A 23,375-nucleotide genomic window follows, 5' to 3' on the forward strand; every position below is an offset into this window, starting at 1 on the left:
TATGTTACTTTTACCCAAAGTTCTTGGACATTATGAGATTTAGAGAAACAATATATGAAGTGTTTTACAATAAATAAATAGATGTGCCCGTGACTAAAATTTAAAATGTCATTGTTTGCTCAAATAACTCACAAAAGATCTTTTAAGAGACAAATTTTACTTTATTGAAGTGAAAATATAAGAAAAACTGTTCAATATTTTGTAGATTTTAAATCCCTGATGATATTGCTATCGTTGCTCCAAAGATTTAGAACATTTTCGAGCATTAAAAAACAATCTGTAAACAGGTTTTTCACAAATTATCACTGCAGGTATTCACCACAACACGCTTGCATTTTTCTAGAGTCCGGACCACTTTTCATCTCATATTCTCAAGCATATTTTCAGGCCAGATGCTTTCTTATATTATTTGTAACTTCTGCTGTGAGTTGGGAAGTAAATTGAGTAATACCAGCAATTTTGGTGACACATGTAGGAAGCAGCGCTCACTAAAGCAACTTCCAGGCTAGCTTTCTATCCAGGCATAATCTGCACCCTTCAGGCCTGTACAGGGCCTGTGAGGTCCACAAGGCTCCTCTCCTTCCTGCCTCAGGACTGTAACTGGTCCTGTGAGGATCCATTTTATCACGTGCTACATGCACAGGTCTTGGCGCAGGTCTTTGCATGGTGCCAACATTGGACTATAAACCCAGGTTTAATTGAAACAACATCGCTCTTAACGTCACCCACACTTCATGCAGCAGGTCCCCAGAATCAGTGAGCAGGTGGAGAGTTGTTGGAGGTTCATGGTGGAGAAACACCATCATGGCAGGACAGCTCTGGAGAAGATGCTGATCAGGCGGTGCGCAGCAGCCGGATCACACGCTGGTAAATCTGCTGGAAAACCGACGTCATATTCCTGGAAGAGAGAAAGCAAACGAGAGAGGGAAAGACGGGATGTACAGGAAGTGTTGGACCCACTCGGATATTTCAGGCAAGTTTTCTGACCTGTGCTCTGGTTCCTGGGAAAACCCAAACTCTGTGAGAACCAGTAGTGCCTTATGTGGAGTTAATACTTGTTCTGGAGCCTGTTCTTTCCGATTCAACAGAAAACTCGTGGCACTCACCAGCAATCGCTAACAATTTTTTAAAGGTTTGGTCATTATTGACACCCTGATATAGTTCCAATCTCATGAAAAGAGCATTTATTTCCTGAAAGAAGAGTTCCAGAACTGAACATACCCTTGACTCACCGAGCTCCAGTGGAGAAGCAGTTGTGGCGGTTTGGATGGAGGCAAAAGAGCGAAGCCACACAGTAAACACAGCACAACAACATGGACAGCAGCCTCTTCTTTATCGACATCTTCAGCCTGACAGACAGACACGGACATTCAGTCAAATGTTGCCTGCGAATTCTGATCCTGGAAGAACAACGATACCAGATCTGTGAGAACAATGGTACCAGCTCATAAACAGAACCCTGTTTAGTTTTCTGATTGAATAATATTGTTAGTACTGTTAGTAGCAAAAGTTTACAGCTCAAACATGAGCCGCTTTCTGAAGCAGGGAAGGCGGTTTCTTGGTTTTCTTCTATTTCTGAGCTGCATCCTCTCAATCAGGACACAATTCCAGTTCAGATTTTCCTCCATCTCCACATTAAAAACCCCCGTCAGGTCAGGGTTAAAGCCCACCGTCAAAGCTACAGCCACATCATCAACATCACCTCAACAGTCTGGTCCAGAAGAATTCTCTCCCCTCACACCGAACTTCCAGTTCTGGGAATTCCTGTCTCCGTCCCCAAACTGCGGGTGGATGTAGAAGCGTCTGTGCCAGCGGCTGGAGGGCGGCAGCGGCCGTTTCAACAGTTTCCCCGGCTCCCTGTCTGCTGCAGGGCACAATTACTGCTGACCCACGCTTTGTTTTGAAAGGTCCTGAAAGGTCTAGCAGGCGGAGAACAACAGTCCCACATTGTGTGTCTCTCTGGGTCTGGATGTTTGGAGGTGGGAGGAGGTTTGAAAACACTTGGTCGGATCCTGACTGGTTTATTTATGCCACTAAATAAATATATTCAATATACCACAGTAGCCCCTTAAAGCATCTTCTGATAACGCTTTTCTTTGTAATGAAGATACAGGAACGAGGAACATGTTAAGGTCCCTGTGACGTGCTTGAGCCTGTAGTGTTTTTTCAGCCTTCCTCTCTGCAGATGGAAGCAGGGGATCCCGTGAGACGGGATACTTCCAGGAATTCCTCATTCTCACGGCGCCACTGCTGCTCGAAGCCTTTAAGAGCGTCCGTGCTGCCAGGTGACGTTTGGAGCGTGTAGAGAAAACACCATTAGTCACACCAGCTAATGTGTGATAATGGTGGAAAATGGGTGCAGGTTTAGGCTTTAAGAAAGCTGTTTTTATGCTAGATAAGCTGATCTCTGCTGTAACAGTCAGACCTATCTGACGGTTGACCCAGTGTGTATGTGTGTGTGTGTGTGTGTGTGTGAGTGTGTGTGTGAGGGAGAGAGGGAGAGAGGGAGAGAGAGCGAGGGAGGAGACAAATGAATCCTGCTGATAAAGCTGTTGGTTTTGTCTTCACTTCAAAATTATTTTATGGACGACAGCGAGGTCGTCGGCTGGATGTCTCTGATTTTACTTAAAACTGGAATTCACAGCTAAACAAATTTTGTGTATTTCATCTTAACGCCGTTCAGCATCGGTGAAGATCTGTACGTGACTGCGCTGCCATGAAGGTGGGCGACACTTTCAGAGGATAACTCCTGGATTTTTCCTCCCAACATGTCACACTTGAGCATTGAGGAGGGTTCTGATCCCTCCGACACTGGCTGCCTGGAGGCCGATACACACACATGTCCGAGTCAGGTGAGACCCGGCGTGATGGCCGTGATCCTGAGCGCCGCCTCTGGCCTCATCATCTCCACCAACCTGCTGGTGGCGGCCGCAGTGCTGAAGATGCTCCTCAAGAAGAGCAGCCAGAGCTGGTGCTTTGTCCTCAACCTGGCTCTGGCCGACTTCTTGGTGGGCGTGGCCATCACCGGTCTGGCTGTAGAGGACTTCAGCATGGACGGTGACACTCAGAAGCTCCGCAGACTCGTCAGCGCTGATCCGTCAGTACACTCCGCTTCTCCCGAGGGGAAATTTCGCTGTCTGATGCGGATGGTTTTGGTGATGTCTCCCTGCACAGCCTCCATGATGTCTATGTTCTTCATCTCGCTGGACCGCTACGCAGCCATCAAGATGCCCCTCAGGTACTCTCAGCTGTGTGGGAAGGGAACGACGGCGGGGTCGCTGCTGGTTCTCTGGGTCAGCTCCCTGATGATCGGATTCTTACCAGGTGAGAATGAGCGGAACGTTCATTCATTCATTTTGTTCTGAAGTGACCCACGCTAAAACTCTCCCCTCATCCCGCAGTCATGGTGCAGCAGCTGCAGACCGACAGCTACAACGGCTTCTGCTCCCTTTTCGCCGTCATCCGGAAGGTGTGCATGGTGATCTTCAGCATGTGCTTCTTCCCAGTGCTGTCTGTGTTCGTCTACATCTATCTGGACATCCTGAAGATCGCATGCAGCCACCACAAGCAGATTGGTCTGATTAGACGAGTTGGTTCCAGGACAACGGACCAGCGTGCCGGCCCGCGAGGTCACCACCATCAGCAGCCGAGGAGCTGCTTCTGGAACCACGCTAAAGCCCTGCGGACGGTGGCGTTGCTGGTCGGCTGCTTCTTGGTCCTCTGGTGTCCTTTCTTCGTGGTGGGGATGGTGGAGCTCCTGTGCAGTGGCTGCAGACTCACCAACGTGTTGCAGAATTATCTCTGGCTTCTGGGACTCTCCAACTCCATGATCAACCCCCTGGTGTACGCCTTCTGGCAGAAGGAGGTGCGGTTACAGTTGGCAGCCATGTTCTCCTGCTTCACAGGCAGATTGTTGGCTGCCGGGACTCCAAGTGTCGCCGAAAGACGCATCCTTCCTTCTGTGGTCGCGGTTGCTTTTTGCGTTCCAAATGACGCGCACATCGCTGGCAGCTTCTTTGTACCCACTTATGAGCAGGGTCAAAGGTCGCGCGGTGCCACCACCGACCAACACCAACTTTCAAAAGGAAGAGGGACCAGAAGGCAGCAGGAGCCCCCAGAACAGTAAACATCACAATTACATGTGATGTTTGTGGTGTTTTTCATTTGTGATGGGTTGTCTTTCTACCTGCTTTTGTTATCTCTCTTTTTTTAGCCACCTCATTTAAACTGAAGCAGGTCAGAAAGACGACAGGACCAGGTCGTAAAAACGCCCTCTGATTCACTTTGCTTTATTACACGCGCTGATTGTCCTGGCGGTGGACGGTTGACAAACAGCGGAGAGGCCTCACTGCTTATCTGACTGTCCTCCTGTAATATTTTACAGCTGCAGGACGAGTCAGTCATGGACACTTCCTGAATCTGGATAAATAACATTTCATTGCGTGTGTGTGTGTGTGTGTGTGTGTGTGTGTGTGTGTGTGAGAGAGAGAGAGAGAGAGAGAGAGAGAGAGAGAGAGACAGAGAGAGAGAGAGAGAGAGAGAGCATTTTGTAGCATTGACTTTAGTCTGACGCACTCAAAACGTGAAGCTACTTTAACTTAACTGCCTTTGTTAAGATTTTTTATTGTTTTTTTGCTGTTGTCATAAATGTCACATTAAATCTTCAACCGTTTGTGGGTTCTCACAGTCGTCTTCAGGACTCTGAACTGGGTTTGAACCCATTTTGGTTGTATTTCCGCCCCAGCAGCCCCATGACCCCATGACCCCATGACCCCATGACCCCAGTGAGGGATAAGCAGCGATTAACAGGAACAGTAAAGGGACGTTCGGGCTCTGATAACATCAAAACAGCATGAAATCAATTTATCTGGGTGATTTTACTGCAGGTGAAAACAGCAGAATTGAGAGAATTAATAATGATCTACATTAGCAACAGAGTCAAGCCACCAGAGGAGGAAACAAACTGGTTCACATCGCAAAGATCTTGAAATGTCCGGACACTAAGAGATGGGAATGATGAAAACACGACAGTTCAAACACAACTTCAACTGATTTAGCAGTGATTAGTGTGTGTGTGTGTGTGTGTGTGTGTGTGTGTGTGTGTGTGTGTGTGTGTGTGTGTGTGTGTCAGCTGTGCCGCTGCTTCTGCTGCGTCCTCAGTGGGCTGAAGAACGGATGCCACAGCGCCTCCTCCAAGGTGATCCTCCTGTAGACGTCGTACTCCAGCATACAGGCGACCAGGTCGAAGAGCTGCCGCTCCTCCTCGCTGCTCCTCTGCATGTACTGCTGCAAGAACACACGGACGTGCTCTGAATCCCCGTCCTGACCCGGAGGCTCCGGCACGTCGGCTGAACTGGGAGCTGCTTACCTTCAGAGGCTGACAGTGCTTCCTGATGTAGTCATCAGAGGAGCTCTGCTGGTCCCAGTTCAGATGGTCATTGTGGATGTAATGCTTCTTCCTGTTTGAGACACCAAAGAGGGAGGAGCTTTGAGAGTTAACCAATGACCAAAGAGGCCTGTTTAACCACAATGCTGCGAGTGTGTGTTCACCTGGTCTGTTTCAATAGGTGAGTGGGGATCGGCCCCAGAACTTTCTCCATCATGGCCAGATGTTCTTTACTGTCATGTGTCTGAGACAACAGATTATATATTAAAACATCTACAACATGTTTCTCTGTGCATGTGTGTGTCTTTCTGTGTGTGTGTGTGTGTGTGTGTGTGTGTGTGTGTGTGTGTGTGTGTGTGTGTGTGTACCATAAAAAGTGTACGTCCCAGGTAGAATTCCATGAGAACACAGCCGAGGCTCCAAACATCACATGACTGGTTCCATCCTAGATCTGAGCTCAACACAAGATCATGACCAGGAAATGAATGAAAGCGTGTGTATAGCAAAAGTGTGTGTGTGTGTGTGTGTGTGTGTGTGTGTGTGTGTGTATGTGTGTGTGTGTGTGTGTGTGTGCGTGTGTGTACCCAGTATAACTTCTGGTGCCCGGTAGTGTCGTGTTGACACCAGGGATTCATGGTGTTCATGGTCAAATGTGGCAGTGCCAAAATCAACCACCTTCACGTCCAAACTCATTAGTTTCCTCTGCAAACACACACACATACACACGCAGAGTCTTCCTCATTATGTTGTCAATAAATAACAAATTCATTATTACTGTTGTTGGGGTTTTTTACCGTCTGATTGTTATGAACGTCGTTGTAATCAGAACAGATGAACAGGATGTTCTCTGGCTTCAGGTCTGTGTGAGTCAGTTTGTTACGATGCAGGACTGGAACACACACACACACACACACACACACACACACACACACCACACACACACACACACACCACACACACACACACACACGCCCAAAGTGTGTGATGCTACGAAGACAAAGCCATAACAAAGCTAGAATCTAGCTAGGCCTCTCACAGCAGACGGCTCTGAAGATCTGGAAGGCCATATATCGGATCTGCTCCACGCTGAATGGCTGGAACTCGCTCCTTCTAAGAACCTCGAAGGTGCTGAGTCCAAGCAGCTCAAACACGATGCAAACGTGTCCGTCGTGCTCGAACCAGTCCAGCATCCTAACGCAGGCGCTGAGCCAGTGAGATAATGATTTTAGCCCACAAGGAACACCAGTAAAGTCATTAAATCCTCCTGCAGGATCTACTCACAATCTGTTGTCGTCATCCAGGCTGTTGATCTCCTCCAGCACTGCGATCTCCGACTTGGCCACTTCACGGAAGCAGTCAATGTTCTTAATGATCTTCACGGCCACGCGTTCCCCTCTGTGGATCACAGAAGAGCTTAATTTTAATAGATCTTCCCACCATCTCTGATGGGCAGCGCTGCGTAGTTTATTTTAGGTACTTCTCTTTATCGATGCACTCCACTACTTTTCCAAATGCTCCCGTTCCCAGAGTGCAGACCACCTCATCTGTAGGGGACCAAACCAAAATGCTGGATTTTCACAGGTTAGCCTTAGCATTGAACATGAAAGAAACTCTTCAAAGCAAAGCTGTGGCTAAAGCAGTGTGTTAGCCGCTGTGGCAGCTAGCATATATCTCACGCTGCAGCCCAGTGAGATGAAAGCTATGACAAGGACAGAAAAGACACTGAGGACGAGAACTCGGTGTCACGTACATCGCTCTTTCATCACCAGACCAACGTGATAGACCAGATGCCCCTCCTCTTCATCTTCGCAGCTCTTTCCCTCGCTACTCTTCCTCACTCTGTCATCTTGGGCGTTGACAGCATTGTCACCAGGACAACCCAAGGCCGGCCACGGCGAGCTGTCATCGGCCTGGGTTGAAGAGACGTGAATGAAAAAGTGAGTGCGGGAGAGCACCCCACTACACCATCTAAGAGTTGCGTAATAATCAGCTGCAAAGAGTTCACTGCCTTTTCTGACATCAATAAGAATGCTAAGCTAAATGTTAAATATAAAGTATATGTCAAAGACGACAGTACCGAGTTCTCCGTCTCTGCCTGTTGGTTGAAGCTTCCAGGTTGTCTGTTAGACTCCAGATCTGTTTTCTGCACCAACACACCCATTATACTGCTGTCCAGATCAGTCTGTGCCCACAGGCTCCACCAGCCTGCTGCCAGTTGGCTCCGAACTTCAGAGGTCTGTTCAGAAGAGGTGGTGGACAGATCTGAGATTGTCAAAAAAGCACAAATGCAAGCGGGAGAATTTGAAAACAAAGCTGGATCAGAGGTCAGGCTCATGAGTTATGTGCAGTTTAGTTCTTTTCCTCATGTTTGATTGTTCTGCCTCAACCACGGTCTACCTACAATGCTGGTTAGTCCAGTATCACTGTTCTTAACCCCGCTGCACTTCCGATGTCCTTAAATCAGCCAGGAAAGTTAGTCAAAGTGACACTTCAGTGTGTTTTAGATGCATCATTTAATTCAACAAGAAGAACCTGGAGGAGTATTTAAATGCTGAAGTTCGTCTTTCCTAAAATGAGATCAAAACAACAAATACCAACATCTCCCGAGCCGCAAACAACCGCAACAGAGAACCAGAACGAGCGTCGTGTTCTGAAAATAGCGTCATCACTTACACAATCAGCTGCTGGAGAACAACCAAGAGCTTCTTACTGAGAATCTAGCAAAACCTCCCTTCAGAGGCACATTGCTCTTCCTCTGGGTTTCCGTCCCCGTGGCCTTCTGCCACACTCTCGGGACAAAGCAAATTGGGTTAAAACGTCACGTTCGGCCGAAAGCGGAGGTGCAGGAACTTCACAGCTCTTCATCTGTGCTCTGGTATGGAATTCACACCCTCCTTCCTTCACGGGTGATCTACGAGCAAGAAGGTTTCTCTTCCTCTTCAACGCCTGATTCCAGCTTCTCTGTTTTCAAAGCTATACATAGTTTAACATCCCTCAAATCCTGCTGGTGTCTCTGTCTCCAGGGCTCTTCCCTGGAGTTAGACCCCCCTGACGAGGGGGGGCATAAAACAATCATTATTCCTTTTGGGTCGCAGTGGTTAAAAACTGTCGGAAGACATCGGAAGAGGTTAATTCCCTTAATCCCTCAAAGGTTTAAAAGAACTATTGAGCAAGGCAGGGAAGGAGTCAATTTAACTTCCATGTCAAGAGGTGTAATCCTGCTAATTGAGCCATATTATGTCAGTGCTCCAGCTGAAAGCCCTCAAAGCCTGATCAAAGAAGATCAAAGTTATCTGTCAGGAAGTTAAGGAGTGTTTCTCCAGCAGCTGTTTGAGTGCGTTAATGGCGTGTCGATCGTGTCTGTTAGTGTAATCATCTGAAATCAAATCCTCCGACTGATCGCTGATAATTAACGTAACAAGCCTTCATCATGTCACACGAGAGCCTTTTTGAATTCGCTGCCTCCGCTGGTGTTGGTGTTAGGTTTCGTTTGTCGGAGCTCCTGGGGAGTTTTCAGAGGTTTCTGAAGGATTCTTTAAAACTAGAAGATGGTTGAGGCTTCGACGGACTTTGATGTTTAACACCAGAAAAGTGACTTTTGAGGTGTTGAATGTTGAAATATCTGCTGCAGCCGCGGTCGGGTCCCCTAGAGAGGACGTTGGGGATTAAAGTGGATCTGCAGGAGGACTATTTTCAGGTTTCTCTGCCAGATCAGTTTTTGGCAACGGGTCGGCGTATGTGGGGTATGCTCAAAATAAACTTGTGTGTCGGCGACGGATCACCGCCGCCTCCTGAAGATCACCCATGTTTTCATTATTATTACATTCAGCTTATCACACTTTACATCGACGGCCGACAGGAGAAGCGTCGACTTTATCTTAAACTGATTTTATTTAAGGACCTCGTGTTGGTGAGTTTCCAGCTTGTGGTATCCGTGGAAACAGAATGCCACGCCTGTCCCTCTCATGAATAACAGACATACCCTTCACAGCAGGGCTCCCCTCTCAATGTGTGCTACTTCTAATTCATCTTTTCATCACCTTCCTCGACATCCCTCCTGCAGTATATCACAGACTACACGATGTTGATCGTCAGCAGCAACAACAGTGCCAAAATCAGCCGTACTTTCAAGGAAATACATGTGTTTTTTCGCCCAGTGTTCAAACCTTCAAAGTCCAGTGGAGAATATTTAAGATCAACCTGATTTCCTGTAGATTCCATCATTTACAGCTCACGACCGCTGAGCAGGACCTCGACTTTAGGAGCTTTTTCCCGTCTCCCCCCTCCTCCCTACACGCTCTAAGCCGGTTCTCATCGACTGTGAATATGCAATGAGGCCCGCTGACAACCTGCAGGCCCATTGTCACTCACTTAATATGGTCCCCCCACTCGCCACTACCGGCTAAATCCCAGAGGTCCACTTTGCAGAGGACAAGCAGCTGTTCAAGGATTTAAAAGCTAAACTAAGAGTCAACCGTAGCCGACCATGGCGAAGGATAGATGTCCTATTAGATTTTGGCCACCAACAATAAATATTATTTATAGCAAATATGGAGTAGCTATTGGCACGAATGGTGTGTTAGGTGGCCTTTTTCTACTGAATTTGTTCTTTTGCAGCCTGTGAGGGTCTCAGCCAGGCTAATTTCACTTCAGTTCCACTAACATGGATCTAGACCTGGACCTGGAGGAGTGGATCTGGAGTCCGGGTGCTGCAGTCGCATATATGACCAGTAAAATCTTACAGGGTCAGAAGTGACCTGGCCCCATATAGCTTTAGCCGATTTTAGTGGCAGAATGTGCTTATTAGGTGACATCCAGATGTGACGTACTGAAAATAGAATTTAAAAATGCACGGAAACACCACATCATCTCAAAATAATGTCATTTGACAATGGTAAAAATATGTTTAAAAGAGCCTCCTTTGCTCACCTGAGGATGTTTTTAAAGCTGTCTTCTTCACCCTCCTTCCACCTTCACCTTCTCTCACAGTGGGGGTCACAAACACTTGTCATTCTGCATAGCTGCCAGACACGGTGGGCCGGAAATGGCGTGAGCCGTACAGTTTAACGTGCTCCAGAAACCCAGGGCGCGGGCATTCCTCCTCGCATCTCGGCAGTAAAACGGCCGCAGTGAAAAGGGAGCTGCGGCAGCCTCGACCTCTGACCCCACCCGTCACGGGCTCCTTTTTCGTCCCGCAGCAGAAATACTAACCTGATCTGGAACTGCTGCTGCACAATGACAGAGGAAATTCTGCTTTATCAGGAGCCTGAGCACCAGTGACACAACTTTTTGTTGTCTAAATTCAATGTTTTCAGTCTTGTCGTGTAACCTGACTTCGTTCAAACAAGCTATTTTCAGCTTTACAACCTGTAACAGCGCCACCTGTGACCACTAGACTAAATTTAACGGGCCGATGCCTCGGCGGCGCCTCGCTGACCCTCAACTTTAATGACGTTAAAGTGGCTGCAGCGATGATTATGTTTCATCCGATGGTCCTGAGCCTCCAGGAGGTGTTTTTCTTTAGCTTTTTTTGTCGTCTTTTCCAGAATGACCTCAGCTGTTTCTAAAAACATGAAACTGTCTGAACATGCGTGATCGACCGAACTCTAATCAGCTGAGAGCTTTTCTGCCTCCGTCTGTCAGAACGACACATCATTCATTCAATGCAGAGTGCTGCATGTGTGTGTGTGTGTGTGTGTGTGTGTGTGTGTGTGTGTGTGTGTGTGTGTGTGTGTGTGTGTGTGTGTCCATTGGATGAAAAAGTGTCTCCTTTTCTCTTTGCCTGCACGTTGGCAATGAATCATCGGAATGAAAACATGGTGACGGCGTCTATCAGGAGTGTTTGGCGTGTGTGTTTCAGCCGTTTCCCTGCACGTCCATTTATCGACCAGATTTCTGCAAAATTAAGTGTGTGGCATGTTATCAATTACAGAGCCTCCTCCTTGGCTCTGATGTGGAGGAGCTGGAGCACCCCCTGCTGATGGGCTGAGGAACAACATTTCTTATAAAGCTGAAAGTTTACTATATAGAGAGTTATAGACAACAGTTAGTCCCATTTCATGACTGTTGGTGGATTTACAGAAAACAGGTCAAGACATAATTGTTAAATTGATTAGTTTCTATTGATTATATACAAAGATTTAGTCATAACCTACAAACAATATTGCATTAGAGGATTATGAGGCTTATTGATCTGGACGGGGGGGGGGGACAGAGAGAGTTATAGAGATGCAAACACCTGCACACAGAGGAAGAAATACAGATTTAGGGGACGAAGTGAGAGAGAGTTACAGAAAGAGTCAAAGAAGATGCTCATACATTTATGTAGTTCAAAAGTTGATTGACTTCCCTCAGTTTTTCCTTCGGTGTCCATTTGAATCATGGGTTTTGTGTGTGTGTGTGTGTGTGTGTGTGTGTGTGTGTGTGTGGTGTGTGTGTGTGTGTGTGTGTGTGTGCGGGGTGCTGCAGCAGGAGAATTCGAGCCAAATCATCTCTCTCTCTCACCATCAGCTGTGATTACTTTGGTAAAAGAGAGCTGCGTCGCAGAGAACCAATTTTCTTAATGCACGGCCTGCGCACGCATACTCGCATACACACACACACACACACACACACACACACACACACACACTCGATGCATGGTTATTGATGAGACAAATGGGGAGGGGGCAACAACGGGGCACAGACACTGCTGGGAAATGGAGAGAGAGAAGGATAGAGAGAGGGGGGTGAGGGAGGGTAAGAAGAGAGGGTGAGGATAGTGGGAGAGAAGGAGTGAACAGAAACAAAGAAGGGAAAGAAACAAGAGGAGAAGGTGGAGTGAAAGTCGAGGGATGGAGAAGACAGAGAGATGTCCCAATGAAGAAAGGGATAAAGTGAAGAACAGCAAAGGGGGGGGAAGTGTTTTTTATATGTGGAATATGGAGTCATGAGATGCTGGAAGCCAAGAGACGAGGAAGGATACAAAGGACTAAAATGTCTCTTCAGGGAAAAATTTAAGGGAGTTTGAAAAAAATGAAGACATGGAAACATTAACAAAGTGATGTGATGGTCATCATGGAGGTCTTCAAAGATGGGAAGCTGAGCCAGACATCTCACTCCTCTGGAGTTCTCTGGGTTTTGGACGGAGATGTTCTACATAGCAGGACCAGGACGCAGTTTCTGCTGCAGTTTGTCGGATAAGCGTTGAAAATATTGTGGGTTTTCTTGTGAAGGAGCCAACTGAAACCCTCCGGCGCTGTCAAGGAGCATGTTGAGGCTGCATCTCACAATACTATCTTCTCCTTCATCAGGGTCCTGCTGTCTGATCTGAACCACAATAACTGGATTTTGCTGATCACTCAGAAATCAAGATCTCCCTTCAAGTCTCAATGTAGCAGATAACTGTGAGTTCTGGACCTCTGTGAGACCAAACATCCACTGGAATCATCTCCACTGTGACCAGATTTACAACCATCTGAGGGACAGTGTCACCAGGAACTTCTGAAATCTCTTCTTTAAATTTACCATTAAGACCTTATACAACTTGTGTGTTTATTTGAATAAAGACTGCAGGTTTTAATACGTCCAAATGGAGCTTCTCTACTGGACTCCTGTGACGTCTACACTCTCAAACTTACATCTGAGGAACCTTAGTGCAGGTCATCTCTGTAAATCACTGAAACAGGACAGAAATCTAATTTTTTCTCTACATTAATGTAGATTTTTAGTATAAATGTGCTATAAAGACATGAAATTCAAGACAATATTAGAAAAATCAGTGTGAGCAGCCCTGAAGGATGGGACTGAGCTGCTTCAAGTCCTGGAAACACGACAGTGTAGGCAACAAAGGTGAGACACACACAAACACACACACACATACGAAAAGCTGACGCAGGCTTTTATCTGAACTGACATTGCATGTTCATGTATGTCATGTATGTGTTGAAATGACTTTGAGGAGGACACAGGAGCGTGTGAAGGAGAAAAGAGGACAGTGTTTTAACTCTTTCGTTGTGTCAGTTGTTCTTCGCAAACCTGAGAGAGTGTATGTGTGCAGGTAACAGAGACGTGTTGGCCAGCCCGGGTTCATACTTCTTCCTCTCCAACAGCGCCGGTCAGGGTGACGAATGGCTGAAGAGCCTCAACAAGGGAGTCTGGATCCCTTTTACAGGCAATGACACACACACACCCACACACACCTCTCCATAATGTAAAAATGGTTTTGAGGAGCTGATGATGAAGGCGACTCTCTGTTCCTGCAGGCGTCTTTGGCCAGCGTCTGGAGGAGACTGTGCTGTACGAGCGACGTTATGGGATGCGCTTGGTTCCTCTGATCGTAGAGCAGTGTGTGACCTTCATCAGGGACCATGGTCTGCACGAGGATGGTTTGTTTCGCCTGCCTGGACAGGCCAGTCTGGTTGAAGAGCTGAAGGATGCCTTTGACTCAGGAGAGAGGCCATCGTTTGACGGGTACGTTGAACTCATTTCTGGTCACATCAACTTTAAGGTCTTTTGTGAATAACAGCTGACTGTGTTCGGTTTGTTGCCTGCAGTAACACAGATGTCCACACGGTGGCGTCACTGCTGAAGCTCTACCTGCGACAGCTGCCAGAGCCTTTGGTCCCCTTCAGTCGCTACCAGGAATTCCTGTTCTGTGGTCAGAAACTGCTGAGCGAGCGCACGCTGGTAACAGTCAAGTCACTCGTCATTTATTCTAGCAGCCCCACGACCTCTAACTCTCCCTCACTTGGTCTCCTGACAGGGTCTGGGGGAGCTGAGGAATCTTCTTTGTGAGTTGCCGTTTGCAAACTTCAACTTGCTCAACTTCATCTGCCAGTAAGACCTCCGTCACCATGGTTTCTACACCACAACCTGTGTTTATCAGGAATTCAACACCCGATGTGTGGTCACACCTAACGTTCATCTACATCTCTGTGTCCAGGTTTTTATATGAGGTCCAGAGTTTCTCCAGCAGTAACAGGATGAGCATCCAGATCTTGGCAACAGTGTTTGGGCCAAATATCCTCCGAGCCAAAGCCGAAGATCCGCAAAGCACCATGGGAGGTAAATGGAAGGACAAGCAGGGAAACATTTGAGCTTTAGATTCCAGTCAAGCACCGAACGTGACATGCAAACATTCATTGAGGCCATGTTCTTCTCTGCAGGTGCAACTTTAATTCAGGTGTTGATGCTGGAGCTCATCAGAGAACATGAGTCGTTATTTGCCAAAGCCCCCCCCCACAGCTCCACTCATCTACCTGGAGGTTTGCAAGCGTCTCCCAGCAGAGCTCCTCACCTGCAGCCGTCACACTGCTGCCGCCAGTTGTCTCTGCCTCTGATCTCAGAGAGCTCCAGACCTCCAGGACAGTCTCCCCAGGACAGCAGGTAACAGAACACCTTTGGATGGAAAAACTGCCATGGTTGTCACACAACTGGGCTTTTTGGTCAGAAACCTGGAAATGTGGTTAGTGCTATGTTCTAATCCCACCTTGGCTGTTTCTGTAGCTGCATTTCTTCATCTGCTGCCAAGTCAGACTTTCCTTCTGATCAGAAAAGACGTCCTGGCCATCGCTACACTTCCTCCCACCCAGAGAATTGCTTCTACCCCCGGCCCTCCTCTAGCCAATCCGGTAGGAACAACATTGGCCAAACCAGTATGGATTACTGGTCCCCTGCTGCTCAGCAACCATCCACTATGAATATTCAAGCTTCTAAAAGCAGTCACCCAGTGGAACCGCTACCAGACAAAAGTTGGGAACGGGTCTGGATGGGCCTAGAAGAAGGATTTTCTGGTTTCTGGAGTCCTGGTGCAGCAGAGGAAGTAGCCAGTGGAGGCAGCAGTGAAGCTCAGGAGGACAGCACACTTTCTACCTACGACAATCTCAGCATTTGTCTGCATCAGAGGCAGGAGGTCGGAGGGGAACGTCTTAATCCAGGAGGCCATCTTGGATCCAGTGAGGAGGAAGATCAGAAAAAAGGCTCCCCCTTGTGGTCTTCTTGTGAGATTCTACCACTGGATGAAAGCGATGATGCGGCAGATGCGGCGGATCCTAACATATCACCAAAAGGAGTCAAAACCGAGGAACCCAGTAACAAGAATAATGATAACGAAGATGAAGATGAGGGTGAGGATGAAGTCTATTACCCCACCTCTCCAGCCTCCTGCTCTGTTCCCAGTGACAGTCCTCTGAGTACAGGCAGCTCAGAGGTTTTCCTCCCCTCTGCTCCTCAAGACCAACAGGGGCCTGAGACTCAAACACAGCCCAGCGATGCTCAGTCACTCCTCTCAAAGCTTCAGCAGGACATGGCCCTTCAGAGGGCTGAGTACCAGGCCAAGATCCTCAGGTGAGTCCCACCACAAAGACCTAATGTTCAGAAATCGCTGGATAGATAAAGGCATTAACTTCTGCAGGTTGGAGCGCTGCAACGACATCCTCAAGCACCAGATTGCAGTCCTGCGGATCAGCCTGGAGCAGCAGAAACGGAGCCAAAGCGTTGCTGAGATCAAGATCCGAAAAATGGAGCGAGTCAGAGCTGACGCCGACCTCCGGAATGCTGCTCTGCAGAGAGAGATGGAGGTTTTCTTCCACACTTACGGACAGTTAAAGACAGGGGGAGTTGGAGGAAGAGGAGGGGCCAGTCTGTGAAGACAAAGAGAAGGATAAGATCACCACATATACTCTGAAGATCAAGTCTGTAAGAAACACAGAGCGAGAGACTTTGTTAAAGTCTGGGTAAAATTTCCTCTGCAGAGACACTCCAGTCATTGTGCTACATCTGAGCCAGTTTCCACAGTCAGTGCTGGTTGAGCCCAGGCGAGAGAACAGGCTGAACAGTTCCCTCAGGTCAAAGAGGAGCTGGATTTACTGGTCTGAGCAGGTGATTAAGGCATTGGTACAACTTTGGGAGCAAATTTTTTTTTTTTTTTTTACTGTCAACCAACAGACATTAACAGGACAGAAAACACAATAAAAACATTTTAAAAGGACCATGTGTAATTCTTTCAATGATCAATTAAGTCCAGCATAATTGAGATGACATAAAGAAAACAAATCCTCTGTAAAGGATGGAATGCTAAAGCTTTGGAGCTGGACATGGGGAACTGGGACGGGGGTTAATAATGCCAGTTCCTCTTCTCTCTCTTGAACCCTGAAAATGTCAGTGAAAATGGAATTTTCTGTCTACTTTCCAATCATAAAAATACACATTTTAATGCACGTTTTAAATGTAAGCCTTTGCCTTTCAGTTTTCCAGCCGCCAACAAACATCTTCCCTTCTCTATATGCGCTTTTATCACAGTGAGTGAGAGAAATGCAAATGAAGATGAATGTTTTAGAAACACAGATAAACGTCACTTGTCTGAAAATTTGTGGTGATAATAGTTTAATGGATCCAACCTTCATTTAGGAAAAACTCAACTCCCTCAACAGATGTTGATGTTTGGTGTCTAGTGGATGTTTCATGTTCTACAACTTCAGCAGGTCTGATTAAAATACATAACATGGGTTACAAAAAAGTGTTTAAATGTATCTTTATTTATTTCAGACATATCTGAGATTGAGACAAGCACTGATTTAGGCCATTTCAATAGATTACACAGACCTTTTCCTGTGGAACATGTGTCCAGAGGGGCTGAGCGAGGCGTTTCATCAATCCAATGAAGTTCAGGTGTTTGAGCTCCCCTCACAGCTGAACTGTGGTCTCATTATCAGGACAACTGAACCACTGTTTAGTACCTTGTATGCGAGGCTTTTAACAAGCAGCTCACACACACATGCACATACACACACAAAATAATAACCCATGTTTTGATAATTGCTTCATTGGAAGTCAGAGTTCTTGCTAGAGCTCCAGCAGCAACCATGTTTGTTTAGCTGTTGTAATGCTGTTGGTTTTATGTGGTTTTGTACCAGTAGGATCTCCCTACACTGTTTTTTATCCTCCAGAGGATTTTTTTTTTTTTAAACCAGTACAGATTTGGGTTAGTGTGTACAGTCATGAAGGAGGAGATTGCTGCTGCTGTGTTCTTTGTGGCCCGGTTGGTGAAGAGATATGGCTGTCTGGATAATGAGGGCAGGGAGCGCTTCGCTGCGGCCCTCACCTCTGTTCTCTTTGAGAACTACAAGAGTCACTGGCATCCCAGCGCCCCCACCAGAGGACAGGCGTACAGGTGAGTCTGTGTTTCTGCTGTAGATTTTAACACCGCAGTTCATTTGAAACACAAGTGTTTTGGCTGGACTCCCTGTGGTTTGTCCATTGCAGGCTACTGTAGAAACATGGCAAATCCCAGAGCTGCAGTTTGCACACTTACGATGTTTTGCCTCTGACATGAGAGGTTTTTAAAGGATCTTCACTGGGTTTCCTGGATGATGGGAAATCTCCCAACTCATTTTGTACTTATCAGATGTCTGCGTATGAACCGGGTCCGGCTGCAGGACCCCATCCTCCAACAGGCCTGCAAGAAAAGCTCGGTGCGCTACGAAGATCTGGGTCTTCCTCAGGAAATGACGGTTTGGGTGGACCCCGGAGAGGTTTCCTGCAGGTGAGTCCGAAACATTCTTTGATGCAGAATTGTCCATCATCTTGATGGGTTGTCTTTGCAGGTATGGGGAGCACAGTGCTCCGTTTTCTGTCTCGCTGGTGAATGGCTGTCGTCGCAGCGATGGGGAATTTTCCCGACGCATCCACGACGCTGTGGAGCGGGCTAGCCTTGAGGTCCAATCGGGAAGCTCTTCGGATGAGGACGAGGAGGGTAGTGGTGCAGACAGCAGCGTGAGCACCAGCAGCTCATCTCTCTGTGCCGTTCCCATCCAGCAAACCAACTCTGAGCCCAAAACAATTCCAACCGTTAGCAACCCCAACAGTGTCTACCGGGTATGTCTTTGGGCCACACAAATGTTAGCAACATAAAAATGGATTCTTTTTAATTCCTGTCTCCTACTCACAGTTCAGCGAGTTTTCTCCTGGGGCTCCTCAAACATGGTTGAGGGAGAAACGGAAGGCCTTCGCTGGAGACCCGTTCCCACCTCACGCTTCATCAGCCGGAGGGCAAAACTCTCAGTTCTTGAACCAAAAGAGCTTCAAACCTTACCGGCCCACTTTTACCTTCACAGGGCCTCGGCTGGACAAGTACCACTGGGTCAGCAAGTCCCGGTCATAGTATGAGCTGAGCCTCAGATCCGCAATTAGTGGATACGACAAAGCACAAAAAACTTGGGAATTGGGGGTGGAAAAAAGTTACAGGTTGGATATTTGTGTTGTTCCATGAAAGCCATTTAAAAATGCTGTTTCAGCATGTTTTTAACTTTGAAATATTGAAGTATTTTAAATAGTTCTCATTGTAAATGTTTTAAACTAAAATTAAAGTGAGCGTGAATAAAGTAACTATTGAACAGTCGGTGAAAAGAAATAAATGTGTCTGCGTCAGCTCTGGTTCTAACCTGTTTCCTGCTTCTTTTCCTGACTAAACATCCATTTTGAGAAAAAATTTAAAATGCATATAAAATATTTAAAAAGTTGTCAACTGTTGTAAAAGATCCATTTCGCAAAGGACAAATTGAAAATTTTCAGGACCACAATTTTAAAAAGCTTTTCAAGCAGAGAGTTTGGCACTAATCCAGTTATGTTTGCTTAAAAACAGGTTAAAGTTTGGTTCAAGTCATCTCTAAACATGTCGGTGAACTCACCATAGACGTTGTTTGGCCTAATGTATATCAATGCGTCATTGTTGGCGCATATGTGCAATAGGCAGGGACCCATTATTTGTTTTAAACTGTCTCAGAGCTTTTGACAGTGACAAACTTTAATAAACACAAAATCCTTATGTTTCACAAAGCATACAACACTGAAGATATTGTGCAGTGCAGCTTGTTTAGGCTATTTCCAACTGCGTTTACCAAGCACAGTTGCACTGATTCGACAGTGTGCGTCATATTTTTATCTGCTACCTAAACGAGACGAGGATGTAATACGATGGTTATTAAAACGCGTTTGTTACATATACAAAACAAGCGTTTGTAATTGCGCATCATTGAGAAGTTATCTTTAAAAAGCTACACATTAAGACGTTGTAGGACAGGAAGCAGGAAAATATTCGGTTGTCTTGTCGGTCAACCAATTGAGTATTGTCTTTATTTACAGACGTGACTTCCTTGTCCAATCAAAGAAGTCCTTATTGGACGGTGGGTAAAGTCAGTCACATCCGGTTATATATATATCTTGCCACGAGTTAGCAGTGAATTTGGAAAGGGTCCATTTTGAGTATCTCGCCGGTATACTACAGTTAAAGTAAGAATATGTTGTTTTATTTTGTATTATTACTTACATCTACAATGGAGCATTGGTTTATACTGACAACGACCAATCCATTTCGGTTTTATGGTGCCAAATTTTTGCTGTAATTTATCGCCACTATAGCAGGAAATCTAGCTAGCTGTCTGTTAGCTACACCCTTGCTAAGTTGCTAAGCACGCTAAACTCTCGTATTAATGTTTTGCTGACCGAGTGGTCGCTCTGCTCATTGTAAATCGAATAAAGTTATTGTTCGTGTAGACGTAAAGACGTAGAAATGCGTTCTAATTCTTGGCGAATCGTGGAAATTTTGTACATATGTTATAGGTGACTAGCTGCTACCGGGCCTGCGCTTTGCCGCGAGCGCTAACGAATCAAAGCGCGGTCCGCTTGAACAGCATTGGGTCCCGGTGTGTTTTGTTTTGTTAGCCGTTAGCACCTCTTGTCCCCGTTAAACTAAAGTCGAAGCTGGGTTGTGTCCGGGGGGAAATGAGTTCTGACTAAGGGATCGTAGGATTTAAGCGTTTGCTCATTATTTCAGATTTGAAGGTTCCGAGTGGATCTAAATGGGGGAAACTGCAATTTAAGCACGCTTCGATGTAACCGTCATTTCGAATAATATACATCCAATAGTTGTACATCGTTTACAAAAACCTGGGTTTTGGTCGTTTTGGTATTTAAATTCTCGGTTAAGATAATCCGTCAAGATCAGAACCTGAAGTTTCAGTGAAAGTTTGTCTGGTTTGTGAGTGAGCCTCCGACCTGAACAAGTGTTCCTGTCATTCACAAGGTTATCCAGTCGAAACTAAATGAAAACTAAACTTTCCCCTTAACTTCCTTTGCAGCCTGCAGATAAGAGGCATGCCAAGTAATCAGTGCATGTTTGTCTTGTGCTTTGACAGTCTCAAACAACCTACAGCCAGGATGGCCGATGCTGAGACTCTCCTCATGGAGACAATGGACCAGAATGGGAACGAAGGCAAGGATGGCCAGGATGAAGTTGAACAGGAGCTTATGATGGGAGAGGAAGACCAGAGTGATGACGCAGACGGAGGAAAGATCGAAGCCACCAAAGGAGATGAGGATACTGGGTGAGTGCTCATTTCCCTGACGCTGGTGAGGTTATGATCGCTCAGTAACTATGAAATGGCACATTGCAAGAGCATCAACTACCTATGTAATAACTTTTCCAACTTTCTATTGCTTCTGCCAAATTTACAGTAAAATGTTTGTGGGTGGCCTCAGCTGGGATACAAGTAAAAAGGACCTGAAGGACTACTTCACCAAATTTGGCGAGGTGTCTGATTGCACCATCAAGTTTGACTCTGATAGTGGCCGGTCCCGAGGCTTTGGCTTTGTCCTCTTTAAAGACCCTTCCAGTGTAGAAAAGGTATGCATATAATGCTCAGATTGTACCCTCTGTGCTCAAGTACACCCAGATATTTCTTAAATGGGAGATTCGGTTGACCAGAGTGATTCTCTGACATCAGGAGTGTTACATTGAGTCGTTTTTCTATTGCTGTTTTTTTATCTTTTGTGTTTTTTGGTTGGTATTTCCTGACTTTAAGTCATTTTCATCTGCCCACAGGTGCTGGAGCAGAAAGAACACAGGCTTGATGGGCGTTTGATTGACCCCAAGAGAGCAATGGCCATGAAGAAGGAGCCGGTCAAAAAGATCTTTGTTGGGGGGTTAATCCCTGAGGCCACTGAGGAGAACATCAGGGAATACTTTGGCGAATATGGAGAGGTTAGCTAAACTGTCTTAAAGACAATACAACTCTGTCGTGGAGTTGACATTTTCTTTTCCGTAAATCGGCCTCACGTGAGTGTCTTTCTGCAGATTGAAAACATTGAGCTTCCCCTTGACCCCAAATCTAACAAGAGGAGGGGTTTCATTTTCATCACGTATAAAGAAGAGGCCAGTGCTAAAAAGTGTCTGGAGAACAAATTTCACACAATCGAAGGCAGCAGGGTACCACATCAGCTCTTTTACTCAGTTCTATAAATTGAAGCGGTTCCAGGCATGACATCTTGTTTTTCCTGACCTTTTTTCATAGTGTGAGCTAAAGCTTGCTCAACCAAAAGAGGTGTACCAGCAGCAGCAGTACAGAGGACGTTCAGGGGGAAGCCGGGCGGGCTGGGGCTACGGAGGTGAGTGCATCAACACTGAACAATCAAGTGGCAACGATGGCACAGGATTGGATCACTTTAACAAGTGTTCTTCCTCCGGTTGCCATGACAGCTGGCAGCGTTCTCACTCTTGCAAGCTAATGACACTAATTTGTAAAGAAACCATCAGGTAAGGCACCACCTGCTCTAACACAGTTTCACCCAAACCAGGCAACAACCAGGGCTGGAATCAGGGCTATGGAAATAACTGGAACCAGGGCTATGGCTACGGTGGTTATAGTGGATACAATAACTACGACTACGCCTCTGGTTACTATGGCTACGGTCCCGGATATGATTACAGTGAGTACAGATAAATGTGTTGCTCTTTTGTACAGTCCAGCACACCATGGAATTAAAGGTCATTTAGCTGGAAAAATCTTCACCTACCAGTGTTTTCTGCAGTTTGAACTGTAGTGTGTGTAATTGCAAACATGAGGGGATTTTGAACCTGTGTGCCTCCCAGACCAGGGCAACGGCAACTATGGGAAGACTCCAAGACGAGGGGGACACCAGACTGGCTACAAACCCTACTGATGACCCACAACGGTGGCGCAGAGTAAGTCCTGCTGCTGAGTGCACGCCCCTACACTGGAAAATTCTCCCGCTTGCCAGAAGTCTACAGTATTTTGCATTAGTGGCCCAGGCTGTTTAAGATGTATAGAAATGTTGATGTTTTGTGTCTCCCTCAGAATTCAGACATCAGCTGCACAGACACACTGGGCATGACTCGACCTCTTTTATGACAGAAGACCATTTGTACAGAAAACATCTGAAATGTAATTTTTTTTTTTCTTTTTAATCCTATCATATTTAGGTTTTACTCTTTCCCTTTGTTCTTTTTTCCCCCCGCCACATTTCCAACAACGGAAGTGTAATTTTTACTGTACTTTTTGGTACCTGTTTTGATTCTAATGTATTGTATGGCTTGTATTTTACATGTTTGCTGGCTTTACAGGTTGAAAATCTTGGCACTGTAAAGGGGCTTTTTTTGACAAATAAAAACTGTTTTCGGTAACATTTGTGGTGTTTTCAGCATTAGCAATAAATGTCAGGAAGGGATTAGTCCCACTTGGTTGTGGCAGGATGTATCTGAAGTTGTTAAATCGTTTGTATTGTAGAGTTTAAAAAAGGCTGCATTTCTATAATTTAACTCTTAATGGTATACATAAACACTATGTTTGACCAATTCTCTGTGTGGTTTACTTCTAGTAGTTGTTTCCGTAGTGTAGTGGTTATCACGTTCGCCTCACACGCGAAAGGTCCCCGGTTCGAAACCGGGCGGAAACACTTTTATGTGTGCTCGGAATAAGTCATCGAATCCCAGGTTTCCTCTTTATTTCTGACGAGATTCTATTTAAATATCTATCCATCTACTGCAGCATTTTTCTGCGGGATCGGGTAGGCTCTCGGTGTGCTGGCAAAACATGAAGTGGGACTGAAAAGCCCCCCGGCCCTGGTCAAATGAGGAGCCCCTCCGCACCACTTCACGGTTGCGACTGAACCGAACCAGCGCCGCTGAGCAAAAAAGGTGAAACAGCGCCGACTA

At 46.2% G+C, this 23,375-nt stretch overlaps 5 protein-coding genes, 2 long non-coding RNA genes and 1 other non-coding gene across 9 annotated transcripts; 5 read left to right on the forward strand and 3 right to left on the reverse strand.

The window, feature by feature from the left end:
* Positions 1 to 140: 140 nt before the first annotated feature.
* Positions 141 to 2,607, reverse strand: LOC130537919 (uncharacterized). The gene is made up of 3 exons (XR_008953722.1): positions 1,703 to 2,607; positions 1,233 to 1,349; positions 141 to 898 (listed from the first exon to the last, which is right to left on the reverse strand). It is a non-coding gene; the product is annotated as an uncharacterized LOC130537919 (long non-coding RNA).
* A 154-nt stretch (positions 2,608 to 2,761) lies between these two features.
* LOC130537917 (glucose-dependent insulinotropic receptor) lies at positions 2,762 to 4,672 on the forward strand. Its single transcript, XM_057055051.1, has 2 exons — positions 2,762 to 3,324; positions 3,402 to 4,672. Exons 1-2 carry the CDS (start codon positions 2,769 to 2,771, stop codon positions 4,124 to 4,126), a joined length of 1,281 nt encoding a protein of 426 aa, XP_056911031.1. The 5' UTR covers positions 2,762 to 2,768; the 3' UTR covers positions 4,127 to 4,672.
* On the reverse strand, positions 4,593 to 7,725 carry LOC130537916 (dual specificity protein kinase CLK4-like). The gene is made up of 11 exons (XM_057055050.1): positions 7,464 to 7,725; positions 7,137 to 7,296; positions 6,864 to 6,930; positions 6,668 to 6,781; positions 6,423 to 6,589; positions 6,181 to 6,275; positions 5,971 to 6,088; positions 5,755 to 5,837; positions 5,551 to 5,630; positions 5,369 to 5,459; positions 4,593 to 5,286 (listed from the first exon to the last, which is right to left on the reverse strand). Exons 1-11 carry the CDS (start codon positions 7,719 to 7,721, stop codon positions 5,128 to 5,130), a joined length of 1,392 nt encoding a protein of 463 aa, XP_056911030.1. The 5' UTR covers positions 7,722 to 7,725; the 3' UTR covers positions 4,593 to 5,127.
* A 4,408-nt stretch (positions 7,726 to 12,133) lies between these two features.
* Positions 12,134 to 16,355, forward strand: si:ch211-247j9.1 (rho GTPase-activating protein 22). Its single transcript, XM_057054202.1, has 9 exons — positions 12,134 to 13,216; positions 13,425 to 13,538; positions 13,630 to 13,837; positions 13,921 to 14,053; positions 14,130 to 14,203; positions 14,310 to 14,431; positions 14,533 to 14,752; positions 14,873 to 15,712; positions 15,780 to 16,355. The coding sequence occupies exons 1-9, from the start codon at positions 13,165 to 13,167 to the stop codon at positions 16,012 to 16,014; spliced, it is 1,998 nt and encodes a 665-aa protein (XP_056910182.1). The 5' UTR covers positions 12,134 to 13,164; the 3' UTR covers positions 16,015 to 16,355.
* On the reverse strand, positions 13,245 to 15,015 carry LOC130537401 (uncharacterized). 2 transcript variants are annotated; one of them, XR_008953612.1, is made up of 2 exons: positions 14,856 to 15,015; positions 13,245 to 14,764 (listed from the first exon to the last, which is right to left on the reverse strand). It is a non-coding gene; the product is annotated as an uncharacterized LOC130537401 (long non-coding RNA). The 2 variants fall into 2 exon arrangements; XR_008953611.1 differs by having other exon boundaries at positions 13,245 to 14,779.
* Positions 16,356 to 17,184: 829 nt separating the features above from the next.
* Positions 17,185 to 18,806, forward strand: btg4 (B-cell translocation gene 4). Its single transcript, XM_057054205.1, has 4 exons — positions 17,185 to 17,537; positions 17,772 to 17,909; positions 17,971 to 18,241; positions 18,315 to 18,806. Exons 1-4 carry the CDS (start codon positions 17,365 to 17,367, stop codon positions 18,525 to 18,527), a joined length of 795 nt encoding a protein of 264 aa, XP_056910185.1. The 5' UTR covers positions 17,185 to 17,364; the 3' UTR covers positions 18,528 to 18,806.
* Positions 18,807 to 19,523: 717 nt separating this feature from the next.
* LOC130537399 (heterogeneous nuclear ribonucleoprotein A/B-like) lies at positions 19,524 to 23,015 on the forward strand. Its single transcript, XM_057054204.1, has 9 exons — positions 19,524 to 19,654; positions 20,560 to 20,748; positions 20,879 to 21,047; positions 21,246 to 21,404; positions 21,498 to 21,629; positions 21,715 to 21,808; positions 21,998 to 22,129; positions 22,293 to 22,385; positions 22,519 to 23,015. The coding sequence occupies exons 2-8, from the start codon at positions 20,582 to 20,584 to the stop codon at positions 22,361 to 22,363; spliced, it is 924 nt and encodes a 307-aa protein (XP_056910184.1). The 5' UTR covers positions 19,524 to 19,654; positions 20,560 to 20,581; the 3' UTR covers positions 22,364 to 22,385; positions 22,519 to 23,015.
* A 28-nt stretch (positions 23,016 to 23,043) lies between these two features.
* Positions 23,044 to 23,116, forward strand: trnav-cac (transfer RNA valine (anticodon CAC)). Its single transcript has one exon. It is a non-coding gene; the product is annotated as a tRNA-Val (tRNA).
* Positions 23,117 to 23,375: the final 259 nt, after the last annotated feature.

This window comes from Takifugu flavidus, chromosome 14 (assembly GCF_003711565.1).
Source record: "Takifugu flavidus isolate HTHZ2018 chromosome 14, ASM371156v2, whole genome shotgun sequence".
Lineage (NCBI taxonomy): Eukaryota > Metazoa > Chordata > Actinopteri > Tetraodontiformes > Tetraodontidae > Takifugu > Takifugu flavidus.

What these genes read in the sequence shown, in the direction of transcription:
- LOC130537917 (XM_057055051.1), top strand. Translation starts at nt 2,769, where the DNA reads ATGTCACACTTGAGCATTGAGGAGGGTTCTGATCCCTCCGACACTGGC. An exon ending in GATGATCGGATTCTTACCAG is followed by an intron (nt 3,325 to 3,401) that starts GTGAGAATGAGC and finishes CTCATCCCGCAG; the next exon opens with TCATGGTGCAGCAGCTGCAG.
- LOC130537916 (XM_057055050.1), bottom strand. Translation starts at nt 7,721, where the DNA reads ATGAGCCTGACCTCTGATCCAGCTTTGTTTTCAAATTCTCCCGCTTGC. An exon ending in AGGCAGAGACGGAGAACTCG is followed by an intron (nt 7,297 to 7,463) that starts GTACTGTCGTCT and finishes TCTTCAACCCAG; the next exon opens with GCCGATGACAGCTCGCCGTG. An exon ending in TCTGGTGATGAAAGAGCGAT is followed by an intron (nt 6,931 to 7,136) that starts GTACGTGACACC and finishes GGTCCCCTACAG; the next exon opens with ATGAGGTGGTCTGCACTCTG.
- si:ch211-247j9.1 (XM_057054202.1), top strand. Translation starts at nt 13,165, where the DNA reads ATGGGACTGAGCTGCTTCAAGTCCTGGAAACACGACAGTGTAGGCAAC. An exon ending in AGTCTGGATCCCTTTTACAG is followed by an intron (nt 13,539 to 13,629) that starts GCAATGACACAC and finishes CTGTTCCTGCAG; the next exon opens with GCGTCTTTGGCCAGCGTCTG. An exon ending in TCCGCAAAGCACCATGGGAG is followed by an intron (nt 14,432 to 14,532) that starts GTAAATGGAAGG and finishes TCTTCTCTGCAG; the next exon opens with GTGCAACTTTAATTCAGGTG.
- btg4 (XM_057054205.1), top strand. Translation starts at nt 17,365, where the DNA reads ATGAAGGAGGAGATTGCTGCTGCTGTGTTCTTTGTGGCCCGGTTGGTG. An exon ending in ACCAGAGGACAGGCGTACAG is followed by an intron (nt 17,538 to 17,771) that starts GTGAGTCTGTGT and finishes TGTACTTATCAG; the next exon opens with ATGTCTGCGTATGAACCGGG. An exon ending in ACCCCAACAGTGTCTACCGG is followed by an intron (nt 18,242 to 18,314) that starts GTATGTCTTTGG and finishes TCCTACTCACAG; the next exon opens with TTCAGCGAGTTTTCTCCTGG.
- LOC130537399 (XM_057054204.1), top strand. Translation starts at nt 20,582, where the DNA reads ATGGCCGATGCTGAGACTCTCCTCATGGAGACAATGGACCAGAATGGG. An exon ending in ACACAATCGAAGGCAGCAGG is followed by an intron (nt 21,630 to 21,714) that starts GTACCACATCAG and finishes CTTTTTTCATAG; the next exon opens with TGTGAGCTAAAGCTTGCTCA. An exon ending in CGGTCCCGGATATGATTACA is followed by an intron (nt 22,130 to 22,292) that starts GTGAGTACAGAT and finishes TGTGCCTCCCAG; the next exon opens with ACCAGGGCAACGGCAACTAT.